Here is a 22,549-nt window from a genome sequence, read left to right on the forward strand (position 1 = left end):
ATCAAATATATTCATAATTATACATACATACATACAGAGACTTTCTGTGAATTTTTAATTTAATACAATTATGGATTTAAGAATTAAACTCATTTAAGTGAGACTAAAACGCCCATTTCGAAAAATCATCACACATTCACATTGAATTCACATTCATTTTTTTAAAGTTTTCTATATAGAATTATATATAGAGATATTTTAGTATATTTTAGTTAGCCTGCGAAAAGCGTTTAGAGGTAGTGCAAGTACGTTTAAGTCCTGAATGCTGTCTGTTAGTCTCCACTGTCAAGGGAATATGCATACGCATCATTTTTAGAGATTTTATTCTGACAAGCTACTTAAAACTCTGTTATCTTGAAATCCAGTTGTTCACTTTCTACTCCATTTACCACCAGAGGCTAATGTTTCTATGTCTGAGGTGTTAGTGCGGATATGTAATGCATGTGTATTGCAGTGGAGTTCTCTGTTCTCTATCTGGACGTCTGGGATTTGGTCGAACATCACACAATAAGCCGTGTTTAGTTCTGCCAGCGATAGATTCCTTGACTCGGGAGAACATAGCATTTCCCTCTCATCTTAACCCTTTCTCCGCACAAACCGAGCGTCTTTAGTCTAAATATTTGACCTACGAAAACTATTTGTCAGTTCCACCTAGTTTCCTGAAGACAAAGTCCAGCGTCGTTATGCGTCGACAGACAGACAGGCAGACAGACAGACAGTACTACAGACAGACATCAGAGTCTTATACTGTCGCATGCAGAGAAGCAAGACGGCGGTGGTGTGACGTGGAGAAAAGATGGGAGCAGAGGAGAGAGTTTCTCCGCTCAAGAACTTTGTTGCTGGAGGGGTCGGTGGAGCCTGCCTGCTGCTGGTCGGACACCCACTGGACACTATCAAGGTGACTGACCAGTGCTAAGTTGACAGTGAGTCCGTTATAGTGCTGCAGGTCGATCTGTATGACAAGTTAGTCACTGAAGTGTTTTAACAATGCACGTGTCCCGTTTAAAATGCGTCTCGTAGTTGTATTTTTTCCTTCAAAGAGGACAACGTCAGTGACCAGATGTAACGTGTAGAGAGGATTATTGATAAACTCAGCTTAAAATGTCACCAGGTCTTGTGATTAGGGTTTAGTAGCAGTGGTTAGATTAGGTTGCAGGTTTATTCACGAGAGACATACAGATTAAATTAGTCATAGTGTAGTTAACTTTTACAGTTTGTTTTTCTTTTCAGTAGGTTTATTATATACAATACTATAGGCCTATTTATCTGCTGCTTAATGGTGCAGCACTTACAAACAAACAAACCTACAAATACAAAGACAGAGACGATAAAAGGACAACTCTATTAATCATTAAAGTAGTTGCTAATTAGCTTTAGATGGTTACACTCAGTTTAGCAACACGTGAAATAAAGAAATGATAAAAACCGTTGCATATAATTTTTAGACTAACTGATTGGTCGACTTATCTTGTTATATTTTATCTTACAGGTCTGTAATATTCAGTATAAGATAGTTTACTTGCAGGAAAATAGACACTGTGCAACTGATACACTTTCAATAATTCCAAATTATAGTTTCTTAATCTGTCACTAGAAAGTCAACTGAAGATGCACAAATTGGCCAGGCAGATGTCATGGCTGATATTAGCTTATTGCAGATAAAGTAGTATCTGTGTGACAATTTTTAAACTGTAAACTGTATATGTAATATTTGAGAAAAAACAACCCTTAAGGGATTCTGAAAGCAAAGATCCTATTTCTCATGGAAATGGAAAATAGGACTCAGGCTGTTTCTTTTGTTAAAAACTGTCCAGGTCAAGGTTGGAAAGCTCTCAAGACCCATACAAGACATTATGTTTTCATAGACTGAACAGTGCTCTGTGACAAAGAAACTGATATTGAAAGACTGGTATAATGCCCCTTTCACTAGATCCTCATTAATCCTCATTTGTAAAGCTATTCATTGTAACCTTTCTGTAAGGGGAATTTCAAATTCTCTAATTACCAAACTGTGAACAAACTGTAACTCATTCACACTGTCATACACACAACTCATCTGCAACTCATCTGCAACCAAACTGTTTGTTTATCAGTAACTCAGCAGACATTGATGGGTGTTTCCCTTATCACATAGTACTGTTTCAAAATCCCTCCCTTTCCAAAACATATGGTCAGCGCTCTGTGAGAGTGTGCATGTGTATGTTTGTGGAGCTGAGCTTTTTTATTGAATTGTGTACTCCAGGTGAGGCTGCAGACACAGCCCAAAGCATCCTGCACTCAGTGTGTGCTCTACACAGGAACATATGACTGCTTCCGCAAGACAGTATCCAAAGAGGTGAACACACACACACACACACACACACACACACACACACACACACACACACACACACATACATTTTTGTATGGTAGTCATTGTGACACTCATTGACACAATGCTTTCTCTAGCCCTCTACTGTCGCATAGGCCATGTTAATCTACACTGTATTGATTTTTAATTTATCATATGTAACCTCCTACCCTAACCCTAACCATTGCAACAAACTGCCTCATCCTAAACTTTATCAACTAACCAAACCTAATTCTTAACCAAATCCTAAAACCTAGTACCCCAAAATTGCTCTTTACGTTACATTACATTTAGATTTAGTCATTTAGCAAACAAAGTGATTCACAGCGAATTACAAGTGAGATACAGAGCAAGCAAATATCTAAGTCAAGGAAAAGAACTATAAAGTAACGTGTACAGTTACTTTACGTTATTGTACTGTAGAGTACATCAGCTCCTAATTCACGGCTGACTGAGCATATCTGGGAACAACGCACGATACTCAGGAGTGCTGAGAGGAAGTGGTACAAGTCCATGTCTCCATCTGCTCTAGAGGACCATCAGAGCCTTCTGGCATCATTTTCAAGTATCAATAAGGCAAAAAGACAGTACAAACAGGAAGAACAGGAGGAGCTGTGTGTCATCAGCATAGCAATGACAGGAAAAGCAATGCAACTGGAAAAGGGAACCTAGGGATGTAGTATACGGTAGATGGAAAAAAGCAGAGGACCAAGTGAAGAGGCAGTGAGAGTTAGAAACCTGCCCCTCCCACAATACCTCTTTAAACACTCTTCTCTTCTATTGCAAAGACCAGCTAAACTGTTCTCACTCCAAAGGTTAAAATGATAGCCATGCACACACACACACACACACACACTGTTTGTCATCTCTCGACTGGAAGTTACAAGTGATGTTTAAGTCACATTCATCTCTTCTTTTCCAATGTGACTCAAGTCACATTTTGAAATTTTCCACCTAAACCATTTGTTACTCCTACCTCTACTGTGGTGGGTGTTTTCTAAAGTGTTTTCTTCCACCTTATGCAAATTATGCAAATTCAAAATGTGAAAAAAATAACATACATTGATGAAATAAAAATTTACTCAAAAATAATTTATTCAAAATAATTTGTGTATGTGTATGTCCAGGGCATCCTTGGCATCTATAAAGGTATGGGGGCTCCCCTGGTGGGTGTGGCTCCTATGATGGCTATCAGTTTCTTTGGTTTTGGTCTTGGGAAACGGCTCCAGCAAACAGATCCTAGCAATCCGCTAACGTTAGTAGGATCACACGCACACACACACTCATGCAGAATTTTCAGTTCAATTCAATTTAGTTTATTTATATAGCGCCAAACCACAACAGAAGTAATCTCAAGGCACTTTACAGTCTAAGGTTTAAGACCTTACAAAATATACCTGTATACAGAATTATGTAGAAAACAGAGAAAAAAGCACTGAGGAAGTGTGCAGAGGAAAAACACCCTTTAATGGAAGAAACTTACAGCAAAACCAGGCTCAGGCTGGGGTGAGAGAAAATTATTATTATCTGTCATTTTTACTAGACAGAAGACAAAGCTCCTTGCCTTTAAGGAAGATTTTACACATGTAGGTAAACTGAACACGTGAACAAACAAGTAAAAGTAAGGGCATAAAGTGAGTTTTAAGTTTGTGGAGTTTTAAGACTGTGTGATGTCAGCTGGGAGGGAGAATTTGTGCTGCAGGTTTTCCAAAAGAAAATATACTCAGAGCACATGATAGAAAAATTTAAATAATAATAAATATATTAATAATAACCTTTTGCCTGTAAAAAGTCTCTAAATCAGGGGTGTCAAACGTACGGCCCGCGGGCCAGAACCGGCCCGCCAAGGGGTTCAGTCTGACCCGCGGGATAAATCTGAAAGCAAAAAAATGCAATGAGACATGAAGTAGGATTTCTGAAAAACAAACTATTCTTAAATTGTTCGCGAGGGGCGCTAGGGTGTTTTAGACATGGAGTAGCTGAAAGAAGAAGAAGAAGAAAAAGACGAAACAATTCTGAGATAGACACAGCTAATGTTCAGTGATTACTACGATACGTCTACTTACTACATCTACTTACTTTTGTACTCGCCTTCGCACCCTCATTAGCCAAAATGTCTTTCTCAAAAAGGAGAAAACTTCACTACAAAAGAGTTTGGTCATAAAGTTTATGTATGTATTTTTTATGTGTGTTTCATGTATAAATCTTATATTTACAGGCCAGGTGATTACTTTCTATCTTATACATTTAAAATGGCCACCACTTTGTCAATTTAAGTTTTGAGAATTATTACACATGTAGAGTAAAAATAATTCCTATTTGTTAAGTTAATTTAATGTTGAAGTCCAATAGGCTACCATATTTTTCAAATCTAAATACCTGTGACTTTTGTGCAATCACTGTGATCAGTTGTAATGCACACATGTAAATGATAAACTGAAGCAGACTGCACGTTTTTCTTGGGAAATCTGACTTTCTTCATAACGTGTTTTGTAATAGGATAGTTCATTAAATAAAAAAAAATATCCTAATGTAATTGTACTTCTTTCCACTAAAACAAAGGGGAAAACATGAATTTCTTGTTATTTATAGCTACGATGAGCTTTACCTCGATTTTAATGGTCCGACCCACTTGACATCAAATTATATCGTATGTGGCCCCTGAACTAAAATGAGTTTGACACCCCTGCTCTAAATTAATGAATGACATGCTAGCTTAATGAACTACAGAAAAAGCAACTTACCACAGTTTAGTTGAACTCACCCCTTTATAGTCCATTTTGTTATATTAAATTCATGTGTACCAAATTCACAGAGAGCATTCTTTCTTAAGAATGTTCTACTTTTATTAAATTGATTTATAATTTTTTTTACTGCCAGGTGCCCTTGTTCTGTTATAATTGTATTGTATCCCCCACTGCCTGTGGACATTAACATTTTGTCCAGCTCTTCAGATCTATTAATATGTTTGTAAATTAGCTATTTAAACAATTTAGAATATCATTATCATTGGCTGACGAAATCGAAACATGTCTTCAAAAGCTGACTTAATCAACATTTATGATCTAAACAGTGGATCATTTATTACCTGAATTTGTACTTCCTCTCAGCTGCGACAAAGTGATTCTGTTCTCTTCTTTTCAGGCACACTCAGATCTTCCTGTCTGGCTGTCTGGCTGGGGTCTTTACTACGGTGATTGTAGCTCCAGGAGAGAGGGTCAAATGTTTACTTCAGGTAACATGTTTGTGTTTACATGTGTTTGTGCAGGCAACATATGGGCACTTATCTGCCTCTTTATCTTTTTTCACACCTACCAGCTCACATATGGGCACCACCTGCTGGAAAGCACATGGTGCAGGGTAGAATGTTTTTAGAACCTTAGAAAGCAGTTTAAAATTCTTTAGACATCTGAGATGGTGCAGTCACTGGCAGACCTTCTTCACCACAGTTTTAAAGTGACAGGACCAAATCAGGTTCTGCATGATGTGGACACTTAGGTATTGGAAACTGCACTCTCCACTGATTTAAAGTGGCTGGTAGTTCCTCTCAGCCCAACTCTACAATCAACTCCTTTGTTTTGTTGACACTTTTCTGTTCTCCTGGCACCCCATATCCAGGTTTTTAATTTGTACCGTCTCATCATTGTCAAAGATTTGGTCCACCACATCAGTGTTCATGGCACAACAATGGCACCATATCAGTTGGTGATAGTAAGTTCAAAAGCCAAAACAATCTGATGTATGTGTTTTCTAGGTGCAGGCTAACAGTGGAGACTCAAAGTATGCAGGACCACTTGACTGTGCAGTCAGACTCTACAAAGAGCAGGGGATCCGCAGTGTCTATAAAGGAACTGTTCTAACTCTTATCAGAGGTACAATTCACTGTAGCGTGTGTGTGTGTGTGTGTGTGTGTGTGTGTGTGTGTGTGTGTGTGTGTGTGTGTGTGTGTGTGTGTGTGTGTGTGTGTGTGTGTGTGTGTGTGTGTGTGTGTGTGTGTGTGTGTGAGAGAGAGAACAGAAATAAGGGTAGGTAAGGAGAATGGATGTTTATGTCATGAGCTGATTGCTGACTATAAAACACAGCATGAATATGCAGCCTCACATTTGCATTTTCCCTCTGTGTCTTTATCTCAGACGTGCCTTCTAATGGTCTGTACTTCTTAACATATGAATACCTCAAAAATGTCCTTACTCCAGAAGGTCAAAGGTGAGTAACTGTGGTTGCCATGGAGCAAAGATGTTCATAATGTAGATGGATTAAAATATTATTTCACTTTTAATCTATTTGTTTTCATCATGTAGTTCTTCAGGGCTCAGCACTCCCAACATTCTCCTGGCTGGTGGTGTAGCAGGGATATTAAATTGGACAATCGCACTTCCTCCAGATGTTCTCAAATCCAACTACCAGACAGGTCAGAGCCAGAGTCAGTATAAAGCTCTGCAATGAGCTTTGTGTAAGATGAAGAACAGGACAGGACAAAGAGAAAGAATATGAATTAAAAAATAATCTTTTTCTGTTCCATACTACATATGGAATACAACTACACATCCCACAGATAAACAAATACATACAGTGGATATAAAAAGTCTGTACATCCCGGTGAAAATGTCTAAAAAAATGAGACCAAGATAAATAATTTCAGAATTATTTCCACTTTTAATTTGACCTATGACCTGTACAACTCAACTGAAAGACAAACTTAACTAAACTAATGTGGTTGCATAAGCAAACAGTTTAACTACTCTACTTTTAATTTTTATTACAGCACTCTATCTTGGATAGGAGTCTGTCAGCATGGCACATTTTTACTTATTAGTAATATTTGTTCACTCTTCTATGGAAAAACATTCCAAACTGGCTTGGCCATTCCAAAACTTTAATTCAATTTAATATTTTTTGTATAGTGCCAAATCACAACATGTGTCAGATCTAATCTAGGCACTTTACAGGGGGGAAAACCCAGCACCTCACTTGAGCATGCACTAGAAGACAGAAAAACTCCATTTAACAGAAGAAAGCTCGAGCAGAACCAGGCTCAGGGTGGGTGGCCATCTGCCTCGACTGATTAGGGCAGGGGTTGGCAACCTGCGGCTCGCGAGTCGCATACGGCTCTTTCATCCTTATACTGCGGCTCCGCTTGACTTGGGAAAATAAATTATAGGTATTTAACTGAATAAAGAATCACAAATAGAGTGATACTGAGAACCTTCCAAGACCGGACAAACTCGGGTTTGAAACATGGAATTCATCCCTGACACCTACATAAACATAAGGAAATATGCATTTGGAGTCCTGCCGATCTTCGGATCCACATACCTATGTGAGCAGCTATTCTCCACCATGAACTACGTTAAAAACAAACACAGACGACAGCATACAGTCCTGTGTAAAGATGAAAGTGACTTACAGCTCTGATTTGCAGACGCTGTGTGCAGAGGTTCATGAGTAGGTAAAATAAATATTTATGCAGATATTTTTCAAATAGTTATTTTTCATTGTTTAGTGACATAGTCTGATGGTCAGATAAAAAAATCTATTTATCAATGTATGTCGAAACAAGATCAAGGTTGTAATAAAAAATAAAAAAAACAGTGAGTGGGTTGATTGACATTTTGAGTAAAACCAGTGGAGCCTAATAGTGAATAAAATGCAGTGGAATTTCTTGAAAATTCTTTTGTGTCTTTCTCCTGATACATTTTAAGAATGAGATCTCTCTAAGGCTTTGGAAGCTTTCTACAGACCACGGCTTTGCTGTAAGATGCGACTAAGACAGGAAACGGTTGCTAAAACAGCTGAACTTTGTTAAGGTTCATCAGAGGCACTTTAAAGGATTACAGGTGTGTACTGACTCCTATTTAGCATGACTCACTGCCACATCTCTAGTTATAGGAAGGTGTGCTTATGCAATTGATTAGTTATTTTTATGATCATTTTAGTTTTTATATGTATGTTTTTATATGTACTGCCCCCCAAAAGAAAGATTCTGATTGTTTTTCAGTTATACAAGTTATAGGTCCCATTAAAGATGGAAAAGTTTTACCTCGCAAGGGTGTGTAGACTTTTTATATCCACTGTAAGTTCAGGTCACAAGAGCAACAGTACAAAACCAAATAATGACTCAGTTTGAATTTAGGAAAACTACATTTCTAACTAACTTCACCTGGATGATTTTCCAATATAACAACACCAGCACTGGAAAACAACCATTAAGGTTTATTACATTAAGGTCTAATGTAATAAAAAAGTTTTAAAATGAGAACAGTCAAACAGAGTCATGAGTAATTGTATACATATTTAATACATACAATACAACATTTATGTTATTCCATTAACTTTTTGGATTTTTTTGGGTTGGGGGTACACAGCTGCAGAAGGCAAGTACAGAGGTCTGGTCGACGTCCTGAGAACGCTGCTTCAAGAAGAGGGACCTAAATCTCTTTATAAGGGATTTAATGCTGTCTTTCTACGCGCCTTCCCTGCCAATGCAGTAATACTTTACTCTTATATTGTTCTCATAGTAATCTCTTTTATTTCAACTCATATAATACTTACATATCTAAGTATCTTATAGGTATTTCATACCTAATACCTACAAACAACATCATGATCTGAAATTTCTTAGTTCATGTATTGTTGGTAATCGCTCTTCCTCTATCAGGCCTGTTTCTTAGGTTTTGAGGTGGCATTAAAAGGATTGAACTTCCTCGCTCCCAGTTGGTGAAATAAACCAGTTTCTTCTGAACTATCTATAATCACCATGAGTCAGGACCAAGTGTCTGTGTGCCATCAGCTGTGCCGGAGTCTTTTGTGTCTTAAGAATCCTATTTGAACAATGATTGTATTCCTGAATTTAAATGTTTTAGTTGTTATAAATTTATCTGTTCACTTTTTTGAGCAGTGGTATAAAGGAAGCACACATTTTGGAGATATAGTGCATTTATTTATTTTTTGAGCAGAGTCTCAGCCTTCTCAATTTCCACAATGCTTTGTGATTAAAGTATTTGAATAAAGTGTTATAAAGTCAGGTGTGCATGCATCTTTTGAAAATGTGTGTTTAATTAAATAATCAAAAACACAAAAAACTTGTGTGAAGGATTGCTGTAGGACTACTTAGTTGGACTCAGACTACATTGTATTTAAGGTCATATTTATACATGACTACTGATTTCCCCAGACTTTTGTCACTTTGCCTCTAGCCCCTCTCACCTCACACACACCTCAACTGCTAACTAGAATTAACACATTGTGGTGGTACGCCTCCACCAACCTATTGAAGAAATTCCTGTGATATCACATCTACAGGATGGGAGAGATGGATGGGACAGAAGAAATGTTTTTGTAATATTTCTTAAGCTAGATAAATGGTAAATGCACTTTTATATGTAGCACCTTTCTACCTAGTTGGTACTCAAAGCGCTTTACACTGCTTCTCATTCACCCATTCACACACACTCACACTGCTATGACCTGACTCCCCAGGGGCAACTAGGGGTTCAGTATCTTGCCCAAGATACTAAACACTTTGGCATGTGAGGAATTGAACCACCAATCCTGTGATTGGCAGTCAACTGCCCTACCTATTGAGCCACAACCGATGTCCAGACTTGGGCTCTGAGTCGGTCCATTCCTCTTTATGTGAAATGTTCTCATTAATAAATTGAACATGAATATAGAAAGAAAGCACCAATTGAAACAGCTTCAATGTATTTTAAAGTAGGTATCCAGAAAATTAAAATTTTGCTTTGATATGATCATAATATTTGTTATAATAGCACCCATTAACCCGTAGTTTCATACTGTCAACAAAACTGTTTTTGACTGCATTCAATTAAACAAAAATGTCAACTGTTATCATTGTTTCTGAATTCTTAACCAAAAAATATTAAGAGAACCGCCCACAACACACACGCTAGACTAGACCAACTTCTCTAAACACTACATTACCCAAACTTCTGTGCGCGACATTCAGTTCCGGGGCCGGTTACCATCAGCAGGAGGAAGGTGAGGTTAAGAGAAATGTTAAAAGATAAAAGTTCTCTGAGAGATACAGACCATGTTATGCGGGTATGTGTGTGTTCAAGTTTTTTGCAAATCTAACAGGTGACAGTGCATAATAGCGTAGTCAGGAACTGTTGAAAGGCCGTGTCTAACATGTCTTACCATGCAGCGTTAAACGGAAGCTCACCCTTTGACAACGCTGCTGAAAATACGTGGTCTGTATGTTAATACATTTTCACGTGGCTAGCTTAATGTTTTATGTCTGAATGTCAATAACATTGAATAACCCTGATTATTATATTATTATATACATAATATAGTAACTATTTCAAATTCAGGCAGTTTTCTTTAATTTAAAAGGTTATTGCAATGCAAACTATAAAGAACATTTGAGCCGTGTTACATTCTGTTGTTACTGTTGTGTTTGGGTTGTGTCAGATTTGTGTGTGAATGTAGTGACGGTGGTGCGCTGTGATGCCCCTAGAGGTGAGATGGCCGTTCCCACAGTGCCCTGCTTTGTCATGGAGGATCTCCAGTTCACTGATCATGGGCATGGTGGGATCATATTCCTACATCTGGACTAGTAAGTTATATATATATACACACACCACACAGTATACCAGCACAATACCTTGCTGCTTTTTTCAGCACTCGGCTTCTCACTCCATCTTTAGAGTACATGAACTACTTGACGGTCCACAATCGTGAGGTCTTGTGGAACCTGATTGACCAGAGACCTTCTGACACACCCCTCATCACTCTGTCTAATCACCAGTCCTGTATGGATGACCCACATATTTGGGGTAGGGACAGATGCTTAAAGAATTTCCTAGTCATCTCAGTTAATATAATTAATTAATAAATAATTGCTGTTTGTAACAGGCATGCTACAACTTAGACAGCTGTGGAATTTCAACAAGATGCGGTGGTGAGTTTTATCTTCTCCACATAACATTTGTATTATAAATTTGTGGAAAATGGTTTGATTTCTCTACCTTGGACAGGACCCCAACAGCATCTGACATCTGCTTTACAAAGGAGCTGCACTCTAGATTCTTCAGTCGAGGGAAGTGCGTTCCAGTCTGCAGGGGTGAGTGTCTTTTCAGACAATTTGGTCTTGATGCCTGTTGATCCCGTCACTTATATTGTGTGCATTCTTTAGGTGATGGTGTTTACCAGAAAGGTATGGATTTTATTCTGGAGAAACTGAACAGAGGAGAGTGGGTGCACATTTTTCCAGAGGGTATGTCCTGTTTAACGGCCTGTTTGGCTTTATATTGCTTGTTTTTTTCCTAGTAGAAATAAGCAATGCCTCTCTTGTTCCTCATTTAATAGGCAAAGTCAACATGAGTGAAGAATTCATACGGTTAAAGTGGGGTGAGTGTACTGTCTTTTTGAGTGGACATAAGAGCTTTGATCCAGGCAAAGTGATTTTTTGCCCTTTGCATTTTTACGTTCTATCACCAGTGAGTTGACGGTGGTAAAGTAACATTTCTGATTTGTGCTTTAGGTGTAGGTCGCCTTATAGCAGAGTGCTCCCTGAATCCAATTATCCTGCCACTGTGGCATGTTGGTGAGTAACCCATAACCACAACACTAACCAAGTGTGACAATACATTATTCCACATGTGCTTCATCTGTTTGTTTTTTAAAAATCAAGTCTGTTACACAGTTGATAGTGTAAAGTGCAGGGAAGGCTCAGAGAAGTCAGGTTCCAACATATACTGTAGCATACAGAATGTGTGTATGGGTATTTTTAGTTTGAGTGTATTAGCTTTAACTTTAGCTACTTTCAGTGTATTGTAATAGTTTTAGGTAGCATTGTTTGGCCAGAGATACTGCAGTATCAGTTAATCAAGTAATTGCTCTGTGGTTTTACCTTCAGGTTTAAGCGATGTTCTACCAAATGTGACGCCCTACATTCCTCAGACTGGCAAGGTAGGAAATTTTCACCTTGGTGTCTAATTCCAAAATGTCTTTGTCATAAATTTATTTTACCATTGAAATAGTAACGTATAAACTGTAGTTTTACCTGTTTGGTTTTGTTTTTTCAGAGGATCACTGTGTTCGTGGGGAAACCGTTCTGTGTGAAAGAACTTGTCGAGTCTCTCCGAGCTGAAAACAAGAGCCAGGTAAAGGCAGGAACGTTTGATATGTATGCAGAGCAGCTACTGTTGTTATGTTATTGTATTTTGAAGATAGTCAGATTTCTGATGTCAACTAAACTGTTGACATTTAAAAATTTCACACTGGATTAATTATTATTGAACATTGAAAATTATTTTTGTTAGAATTAGTGCTGGTGTTACAAATTATTTTTCAGATTTTCACTTTATATATTAAATGTAAGAAAACATCTTAAATCACAAATTTATTTATTTTTTAATCTACCCAACAATCCAAACCACTCTGTAAATAGTAATGACATAGAAAGTGTTGGTTACGTATTGTAACCCCAGCTTCTATGAGTATAGGCATAGCCCTCTAAAAGCTGTCGCTATTGGGTTTATCCCCGTGTGCATGCTCAGTTGTGAAGATTTCTTTTGTGCCCTGTGCCAGCACTGGGCTCGCTCCCTAAGGTCTGCCCACAAAGTATAAGAACCCTGCGTGACCTGAGCACTGCTCCCAAAAGCCAGCTTTTTCAGTTCAGCTGACACAGGGTCCCGGGGCTTAGAGGGCTGCGCCTATACCAGGGGTCAGTAACCTGTGGCTCCGGAACCTCTTTTGTACTTATACTGCGGCTCCACATGGCTTGGGAAAATAAAGTATAAGTAGGTTGGATGTAAAACAGACTAAGACAACACAGCCGATCCCGTCCTGTCCACCACAGGTGGCGTCACCCAAAAGAGACTGGCCTCTTGCAGAGCAGCTCCAAGAAATCATCCCTTGCAGCCATGGCATAGGCAATGCCATCAGACAACTCATGTTGACAGGATATGCTATGTCTATGTCCTAATTCGCACAATACCCAGTCATGACGTTGTGTGTCCGAGGAGTGTGCGTGCTGCACCGACAGAGCTCCACTGGTCAAAATGCACACTGAATACAGATTGAGATAAGGAGGATACTGACGTATCCTGCAGGTAGAAACGAGGGGGTTCTTTACACATGCGACACATAAGCCTGTGTGATAGCTTCACACAGCCAGTGAGACAGCCGTTGTTTGATCAGAGCTTTCCCTTGGGAATGTTCCCTGTGTTCCCACGCTGTGCGTGCTACGTAAGTGACAGTGAATGAACAGGGCAGAGGTGGTGCACAACCTCCTCGCAAAACCCCTCTACTGTAATAACTGGATTTAAAGGAGGAAGTTATTGTTTTAGGCATGAACGCCAGATTAAGTCTGGGAATGGCCAAGGCTCTGTTCTCTTTGATAACAAGGCAGGAATGGGAGACCGACAGCGCACATAGATCGCTCACTCTTTTAGCTGAACCCGGGCTAAGAGAAGTGCTGTCTTCAAAGAAAGGCGGGAGAATTGCAATATATGCTCAAATGGGGGGTTTTTAAGGATGCACAAAGCGATAATTCCTCCCAGATAAACGATCAACTGGGAGGGCAGTGGGGAGCTCTTTTTCCAATTTATGGCAAATCCCAGCAGAGACAGGTGTTCCATGAGCTGCGCCGTGTGAAGCGCTGTGGTTTCTTTGGAGGAAGCCATCAGAATCAGGTCGTCCAGATAGAATATCAGTATCAGTAATATAAGACTCTGATTCCCTTCCTGCGTGATGCTCCAAGGCTGCTTCTACACATTGGAGAATGTGCGTGAACCGAAATGCAAACGGTTGTACTGAAACTGAATCCCTTGAAAGGAGAAACGGCTGCCTGGGTGCTGCTGGGAGATGCGGAGGAGGAGGAGGTGGTTGTTGGAGCAGGAGGAGGTGGTGGTTGGAGCGGAGATGGCGGAGACGCAGCGAAAATCGCGGCTAAAGGACATGAGAGTCTAGAGCGGGTGTCTCTGCGATCGTGCCAGGAATCCTGGGGGTGCAGTCTCGCATTGATGTTCAGCTCCATGAAGTGAGTTTCTTCACTGTGTCTGCCTCCTCTGATGCCTGTTGCAGGTGTGAGACAGCTTCCTGAAGGAGCGACCCAAACAGCCCAGTGGAGCTGGTGGGACTGTGGAGAAGGCCTTTCCTAATTTGTTCAGGATGCTCAGACCTGTGAAGTCACATGTTACGTTGCAGCATGCTCATCTAGGCCATAATGCGAGACTGCGCCACCGCCACGGTTTAAGACAGTGTGAATGGCAGCCATAGCCATGCTGATGAGGCGGGTGATGACCTGGTCGTGGGAAGATGGATAAGTAGGCCGACGTCTGCCGAAAAAAAGGTCGTTTAGACTCGGCTCTAGTGGCAGGACGGCAGGAAAGCCACGCTGCGTCTCCTCATAGACTCTAGTGACAGAGTCGTAATGAGCGGCCGGAGCCTTTAGCTTCCCAGGATTCTGACATGCCTCCAATGGGAAAGGGTGGAGGGCGGGAATAATTGGCCACAGCAGTAGACGTTTAGCCTCCTGCTCGCTGCGGTAAATATCACAAATCATGTTGCCGGGAGCAGGTGCAGGCGGAGGTCGTCATCCATGATAAAGGTGGTCTTGCAACCTGGGCACAGCCGGACCCCGCTGGTGGACGGCTGAGATGAAATCATCCTTGTTTCTTCACACGTTGACTGCATCGCAGTAAAAAGGGGGAACATTGCTCAGGACACACAGGGTTCTTATACTTTGTGGGCGGACCTGAGGGAGTGAGGCCTGTACACAGGGCGCGAAAGAATCTTCACGACTGCGCATGGGTGCGGGGATAAACCCAATGGCGACAGCTCTTAGGGGGCGAAATCTATACAAAGGTATTTTGATAGCTGATGAATCTTCTGTTTATTAACTAGTCCTCAGTTAATGTTTGATTTTTTTCTGCATCTTCTCTTTCAGTTGGAAATTAGAAAGACTTTGACTGATTTCATCCAGGTGGAGTTTCAGAGCCTGAAAGCTCAGGCTGAGGCCCTCCATTGGCAGATACAGACAAAATCATAAGTCCTGGTTCTCCTTGTTTTGCCTGCTGCACTCCTCACAGCCAACAAGACTGAAAACCTTGACCCTAAAAGTGAGGGTAATACCTTAACTACAAGACCACATACATCCACAGTGAGAATTCACTGAGTCTTTACAAGCTTCTGTACATTTTGGGCAACCTTTTAAACTGTGCTGTGATTGCAATCTGTGAAAGAAACTCATGGACATTTATTTAAATTATGTCGCAATAGAAACTCTTTGTTACTTCAGCCATTGTTTAACAGGAGGTGTAATTTCTTCATTTAATTTACCAAATTCAGCTGATAAGATAAGCATTTAGAGTAAAAATATACAAATAATAATAATAAATGAGTTTCTTGAATTCAAAGCAGTCAGTATTATGTATAACACCATGAAGCCAGTCACTGAATAGGTCCTTATTGAAGGAGAGATACAGAGGGGTATACAGTTGGTATATTATTATAATAATTGTACAATTGTATGTTTTGCTTTTAGAACATCTTTGTACATTTAATTCAGCTGTCTAGTCAGTCATACCTTCACTACAGTCATTGTGTCCTGATGTCGTTAGTTAGTTAATTCAAATCAGGTTTGCAAATCATTTTATAGCTTTAGGTGATTTTTGTTTTCAAAAAATTATTACAATTAAATGTTTTTAGTGAATCATTTCAAACTCTTGAATGATACCCCATCACAAATGTATATAACTATTTTGCAAAGAAAAAGAAACTCTCGCTTTTATAAAAAAGGAAGGCAATGATTATGTGATTTGTGGTTATTTTAGCTTATTATTTTATAATTACATAATTTTAGAAATGTATTGCCTTACTTTTATTGCAGCTCTTTCCTGCTATAAATGAATGTGAATAAAATCTTAGACTTTTTTTCAATTTTAAATGTCTTTCTGACTGAAGTAAGTACTGTCATCCAGTTGGCCCAGTTTACTGGCTGAACCTCAACAAGAGGGTGGATGAACCAACAGGACCAAGCAGAAATGTATAAATCATGTCAATGTTAAGGTAAAGTTTGGTTATAATCAGTGCACCAAACAAAAATAGAGTAAACTGATTTCAATAAAGAGCTGGCAGACATACAACATCACTTATGAAAATATCAAATAATATAAGAAAAAATAAGTGAAATGAAATATATCTGTGTCAGATTCGGGTCAGTTTCTGCAATGACACTCTCAGGCTCAGGTTGAGTTTGGACAGAAATATGCAGTTCACCTTCCAGTTCTCCTCAGCTACTTGAAGTAAAGCAGCTCATGATGAACACATCTCATTCTCCTGTCTGAGGTTCTTCAGCAAAAACAAAGAAGGTATTTTCAAGTTATAAGTGTTATTCTTTGTTATTTTTAGTATTGAATATTAATTGAGTGTATAACCTGAAAATACACTTTACCAGAGGAAATTTTTGTGTCGCTAGATGGGGATTGTGCCATATCATATACTATATACTAAGAACTCCTCCCTATGATAAGACTTTATCATACTGCAATAATGACAATATAGCTGCACAATTATGTGTTTCCATACAAGATCCATAAAAGACCAGAGGGGTGTTGCACAAAACCAAAATAAGGGATTAAGCTGGGATTTCCCAGATAATTGAATATATCCTTGGTCGCACAAATGCTGGATCAATTAATCCCAGTCTAGTTGTAATTTATAGAGGTATTCTGTGTTGCCAGTGTTATGGTTATTCACTCACTGTCAGACTTATTTTTATATTATTTTTACTTATGAAGATTGCTGTTTATATAGTTGTGGTTTAGAGAATACGTGTAGGCCTATTACGATTGTTGAGAAACGATTCTAGAAGGTAGAAAAAGGTTCTAATCACTCGCGACACTCAGGGGAAAATGAGGGAGACTATGTAAATAGAAAATGAATAACATAGGTAAATTGATATAAACTGACCAAATGCGAAGTGCGGATAGCATTTGAACTATAGCTGTTTAGTGCATATGTTCAGTAACTATGCATTTTAACAATTTATCCGGAACACTGGTTTAAAAATTATTTAATTATTTATTTACTTGCGCATTCAGCCGATCCGCTGTTGTCTGCCAGGCGTTTCTCCTTTCTCTAATTATATCGGCCGTTTTTCCCTTTTTCCTTATTATAATTTTTACCGCTTCGTACACCTCCATATTGTGGGTTAAAAGTTTGCTGCGCGAGCTTTGGCCATGTTTAATCAGTAACTCTGTGATCAATACATGTGGTCTTTTAAACAATACCGTTAACTCGCATTTAACCCAGATATCTACACCTGGCTTAGCTATGCTGCACTTCTATTATTTAGCCAGTTTTTTATTTTAGTTTAGTTTAGTGACTGGACAGAGACACGAGTTTGAAAGTTTTCAAAATTCTCCAGCAGGTAGCAGTATGGTATCAGTATGGTTTGTACTTACTCACTGACAGTAGCAGCAGTTTGTTCTATTACTTAAGCTTTAGCATAACTTCAACATTTACAGTTCTATAATTAGCCACATGGTGGCTGTAGCGCCGCTTTGTGTCAATCTGCTTAATACTCTACAAGCGTACATAAAATAGTATTCTACATTAATATGCATAAAATTAATTATTATATGTTTGGTTTGCCTGGTTATTTGTATTGAGGAGCTACGCCATTGAAATTCCCAATATCCTGCCTAAACAGTTTCAAGAAGAAATTACAGGACAACGGTATGATATTTAGCAGAATATTTAGTACAATTAAATCCAGGGTGGTCCAAATAGGGCATGTAGCTACCAGATTTAAAGTGTTGATAAAGTGTGATAATTAGGGATTCAAAAGAGTGTTTTACAGAAAATTTTAAATGGCAGAACATCTAGTCAGACTGAAGTGGCTGGTCGGTGGAGCCCTGGGGAACGTTATGCTGCCTTTTATGTCATTTAGCATGCCTGGTTTGGTGGTGTGTCAGTGATGATCTGGGGAGGCATATCAATAGAGCGACTCATAGACCTCTACAGGCTTGACAACAGCACCTTGAGTGCCAATGGGTATCAAGATGAAATCTGTGCACCCACTGTCACACTCTACACTTGTGCAGTGAATCTTGGGTTGCTCCTGGTGACAAATTTCCTAAAGGATTAAGGAATTGATATCATTGATTGACCTCCACGCTGGCCTGACCTAAATCCAGTAGAACACCTCAGACTGTCTGGGAGTTCAGTGATGCCTTGGAGCAGATCTTGGAGGAGATACCTCTGGGCATTATCTGTTGTCTCATTGTGAGTATGCCTCGGTGTTGTCAGGCATGCATACAAGTATGTAGGGGCTATGCAAAGTAATGAGTACCATTTTAAATTGCTGGAATGAAATTTCAGCCTTTTGTGGGTTTTATAATTTCAGAGTGATGTAGCATCCTTTCTTGCTCTAGCTGTTAGTGTTTAGGAGTTATTCTTGGTCAGAATTGAGTGTGTAATAATAATAATAATAATAATAATAATAATAATAATAATAATAATAATAATAATAATAATAATAATAATAATAATAATAATAATAATAATAATAGTATGATTGCTTTCAGCATTCACACAATAATAATATTAATAGTTATAATAAATAGGTAAAAAAAATGTGCTTCTTATTATTAAATAGGTAAGATAACACAGTTTAATGTATATTAAAAATTAGCATGGACAGTGGAAAGCACAGTCAAACTAAAGATCAAGATAGATCAAAAGTGGCTGGACACGAGTAAAAATTGAAGACCAAAGAGGTTTTTAGTCAGGGGTTCTTGCTGTAGTTATGCAGCAGGATGGATGTCGTTGCCCCAAGGACATGTCCACCACATCCCCCAGTGGAAATGAAACAAGTCCACCGGGGCGTGCAAAGGCAGTCACGTGAGCTGAATCGAGTCGACGTCACGTCACTTGCAGACAGGGGCGGTGAAGATGGCGTCTACGGAGACACTGCACCTCAACAGCATCTCTGCAGCTTTGGCCGTTTGTCTTGGTCTATTGAGTCTATTAAACACGGGAACTTGCGATGAACAGGTTCCGCTTATTCTCTGGACAAGCGAATGGTGAGCAGTGTTCATATTTTTGCTATTACTGTTCACAGCGGTGGCTTCAGGAGTTAACGGGTTTTGACGCTCTTATTCCCGTTGACGGTTAACGCTAACGCTAGCTGTAATAGCTAGCATTACTATTAAGATGTAACCAGTCTTCACCATGTTTCTACTACATTATTTAATAAAACGCGCCATGTATTAAGTATTTAATAATTAAAGTAATATAATCTGACATTTCTTTTACCTAGCTTACATGACAGGTGTATCGCAGAATCATGTAGCGAGCCGTTTTCTTGATATTGCTTAACTTGTATGAAAGATGCTCAGTGTGGTCAGTTTGTAACATTTTATTACAAATCTACACATTTGAGGACGTCACTCATACTATTCAGACTTTTCTTTTTTTCTGCTGAAATCTTTTACTAGTTAATAATATTTTATTATTAAAATATTATGCATAGTTTTGTTTGCATTTATAAAAACATGCATTTGTACAGACTCAACTCCCCATCTGTGGATAACATTGTTAAATCTATAATTAGGATTAACTGTAGTTCCACCTAGTGTAGCTACTACAATGCTTCTCACATATTTGTAAATTAGGAATGACAGTTTAACAACATTATTTAAAATTTTGTTGGATCTTTCCTGGTTGTGGTTCCCTTTCTTTCAATCTGTTTTGAGAACAACTGTAAACTGTACTAAAGTTTTTTAAATCTTGAATATCGAAGAACAGCTTTTTCCGCCAAAGACTCTCTGCCATGTCCTGCAGTACATTACAACTAAGCCTAAAATGTTTGGGTGGCTTGCGACTTGAAATTCAAGTGCATTTGCAATGTCCTCCCATATCTTGGCAAAGACCCCAGTTGTCCCAGTGGGGAGAGATGTGCGTTGATCTCTCCCTAAGATGGCAAAGTGAAACATAAGTTTCGTTGAAATGGCTCAGCAAGACCCCACCTGTGGTGCGCCTTGTTTACATAGTATCGTTCACACCTGGTTTAAAATGTTAGCTAAAAGCCTTCCAGCCCATTGGCTGCCCGGTGGGTTTTATAGGTAGAAAAGCCAAATGGCTGCTCTGTGGGACTTCTAGTGTTAAAGAATTAGAATTATTTAAACATTTTCTTGCAGAAAGTTCACAAACTATAATGGTGCTTCACTGCTCGTCTCATATGATTTGTATTTTTACACAATTGCATGGCTAGTTGTACTTTAGTATGTGATCTGAATACTTCTTCTACCTCCAGGATCTCCCTACCCAGTCAGTCCCCTCCTGCAGCAGGTCATATCATTGGGCAGCAACAGCTTGAGTCATACCTGGAGAGAGCTCTAAATATGGGCCCACGAAATGTAGTGCTGTTTCTTCAGGACAAGGTACAAAGACACACATAATACATAACATCATACATAATTTACATCAGGTAGCCAGACAGTTGTCCTGACTACAATGTCCCTGATTATAACAGGTGTCACTAACAGGCGGACCGTGGTCCAGATCCGGACCCAGAAGCTTTCCCATAGGCGGTAAATTTAGCGACTCAACAGTAGATTAAAGAAAATTCGAGGTTGAAAAGGAATTAATAAACAAAGACGGTGATAACAGAGAGAGGAAATATACAGAAGACAGAGAGGAGAGAGAGGAGAGAGACAGACGACAGGACGACATAGAGGAGAGAGATACAGTTGACAGAGAGAAGAGTGATACAGATGACAGAGAGGAGAGATACAGATGACAGAGAGGAGAGATACAGACAACATAGAGAAGAGAGGGGAGAGAGACAGACGACAGAGAGGAGAGAGATAGAGAGGCAAAACTTGATAAAGGGACGGTGAGACTGAAAAAGCAAGAGATAAATATAAAAATGTCCAAAAAGAGAAAAGTGGACAGCGAAAGTAGAGTTTTTAATCACAATGGACAGACTCCTGTCTGGTCATATTACCCACTGGGAGCACTAAACCAGTGTGTCTGATATGTTCAGAAACTGTGGCTCTTATTAATGTGCCAATGTCAAACGGCATTATGAGACAAAACACAAAGGTTTTGAACACACATACCGACTCTGAAGTGCATCACAGAAAGTTGCTAGTCTCAGAGCCCAATATGACCAGTCCACCAGGACCTGGAGCCACATGCTCAGTTTGATGTTACATAACAATAAATTTGTCAGAAGGTTTTTGAATTGTACTGAATTAATTTGATTTGACAGTCAAGTATTGATTACATGCAGGCTACTTGATAATCTATCGCGGTAAATAGTTAGACATTATAATCTTCTGGACCTGTCATTTGGCTGTAAGTAATAAACTGTTAAAATTTTGGTGACCAAAATAGAATTCTAACAAAGTTTTGGAATATGAAATTGAATTATAACCAGCGTGTAAGAATTAGACACTAAGTTTTGTTTATTCTCTCTTTGGGTAGCTTTGGTAGGGATGGGTTTTTTGGATTAAATTACAATTTCCTTTTCTCCTTTTTTCTTCAGATGAGTGTAGAAGACTTCACCATGTATGGTGGGGCTTTTGGAAACAAGCAGGACAGTGTTTTTCCCAATCTTGAGGTAAGAGACATGAACATTGGAGGAAATAAATCAAAGTAAAACCTTTCATTTGTGTTACCAGTCATACCTACTGTGACAATGAGTGGGTAACAGATGTTTTCATGTCTCTCCTGTAACACAGGCAGCTCTAATGTCCTCATCCTCTACCCTGGTGTTACCTGCTGTGTCCTGGCCTGCTTCTAATGCAGTGATTGGCCAGCTACAGGACCAATTAGAAACCTCCCCTCTGTACATGGACCCTGAAACACTGAGCCAGCTCAGACTCAATGCCTCCTCACCTGCCCTGCTGGTGTTCAGGCTGCCCTCTGGCATTGGGTATGTGTGCTAAACACAGTCAAAGAGAAGAAATAATATCAATAGAACACTGGTGGAGAAACTAGTAACACGGTTCACACTTTAACCATTGGACCAAGGTCAGACACAGACTGTTAGGAGCTTGGGGGGGGGACATCATTTATAGCTTTCATATTTATTTACTATGAGATGAAGTCTAGGTAGAGTAGGTAGTGCATAGTAACATTTACTGTATGTGTCTCTTTCAACAGGAAACAATTCTAAAGTGCATGCAGTCACATTAACAAGATTAAGCCCCTTAC

The 22,549-nt window shown here is 39.2% G+C and overlaps 3 protein-coding genes across 4 annotated transcripts; all 3 read left to right on the top strand.

Moving 5' to 3' along the window:
- The first annotated feature begins 430 nt into the window (after positions 1-430).
- On the top strand, positions 431-9,727 carry si:dkey-150i13.2 (mitochondrial carnitine/acylcarnitine carrier protein). 2 transcript variants are annotated; one of them, XM_026367335.2, is made up of 9 exons: positions 433-898; positions 2,243-2,335; positions 3,478-3,605; positions 5,495-5,585; positions 6,105-6,222; positions 6,484-6,556; positions 6,652-6,761; positions 8,716-8,837; positions 9,009-9,727. In XM_026367335.2, the coding sequence occupies exons 1-9, from the start codon at positions 797-799 to the stop codon at positions 9,069-9,071; spliced, it is 900 nt and encodes a 299-aa protein (XP_026223120.1). In that variant the 5' UTR covers positions 433-796; the 3' UTR covers positions 9,072-9,727. The 2 variants fall into 2 exon arrangements, with proteins under 2 accessions (XP_026223119.1, XP_026223120.1); XM_026367334.2 differs by having other exon boundaries at positions 431-898; positions 8,716-9,727.
- A 588-nt stretch (positions 9,728-10,315) lies between these two features.
- taz (tafazzin) lies at positions 10,316-16,105 on the top strand. Its single transcript, XM_026368960.1, has 10 exons — positions 10,316-10,931; positions 11,023-11,151; positions 11,231-11,276; positions 11,353-11,438; positions 11,511-11,591; positions 11,684-11,725; positions 11,859-11,921; positions 12,234-12,286; positions 12,403-12,480; positions 15,270-16,105. Exons 1-10 carry the CDS (start codon positions 10,823-10,825, stop codon positions 15,369-15,371), a joined length of 789 nt encoding a protein of 262 aa, XP_026224745.1. The 5' UTR covers positions 10,316-10,822; the 3' UTR covers positions 15,372-16,105.
- Positions 16,106-19,258: 3,153 nt separating this feature from the next.
- LOC113167676 (V-type proton ATPase subunit S1-like) lies at positions 19,259-22,537 on the top strand. Its single transcript, XM_026368467.1, has 4 exons — positions 19,259-19,410; positions 20,643-20,769; positions 21,879-21,953; positions 22,075-22,537. Exons 1-4 carry the CDS (start codon positions 19,280-19,282, stop codon positions 22,279-22,281), a joined length of 540 nt encoding a protein of 179 aa, XP_026224252.1. The 5' UTR covers positions 19,259-19,279; the 3' UTR covers positions 22,282-22,537.
- The last annotated feature ends 12 nt before the right edge of the window (positions 22,538-22,549 follow it).

This window comes from Anabas testudineus, chromosome 7 (assembly GCF_900324465.2).
Source record: "Anabas testudineus chromosome 7, fAnaTes1.2, whole genome shotgun sequence".
Classification (NCBI taxonomy): domain Eukaryota; kingdom Metazoa; phylum Chordata; class Actinopteri; order Anabantiformes; family Anabantidae; genus Anabas; species Anabas testudineus.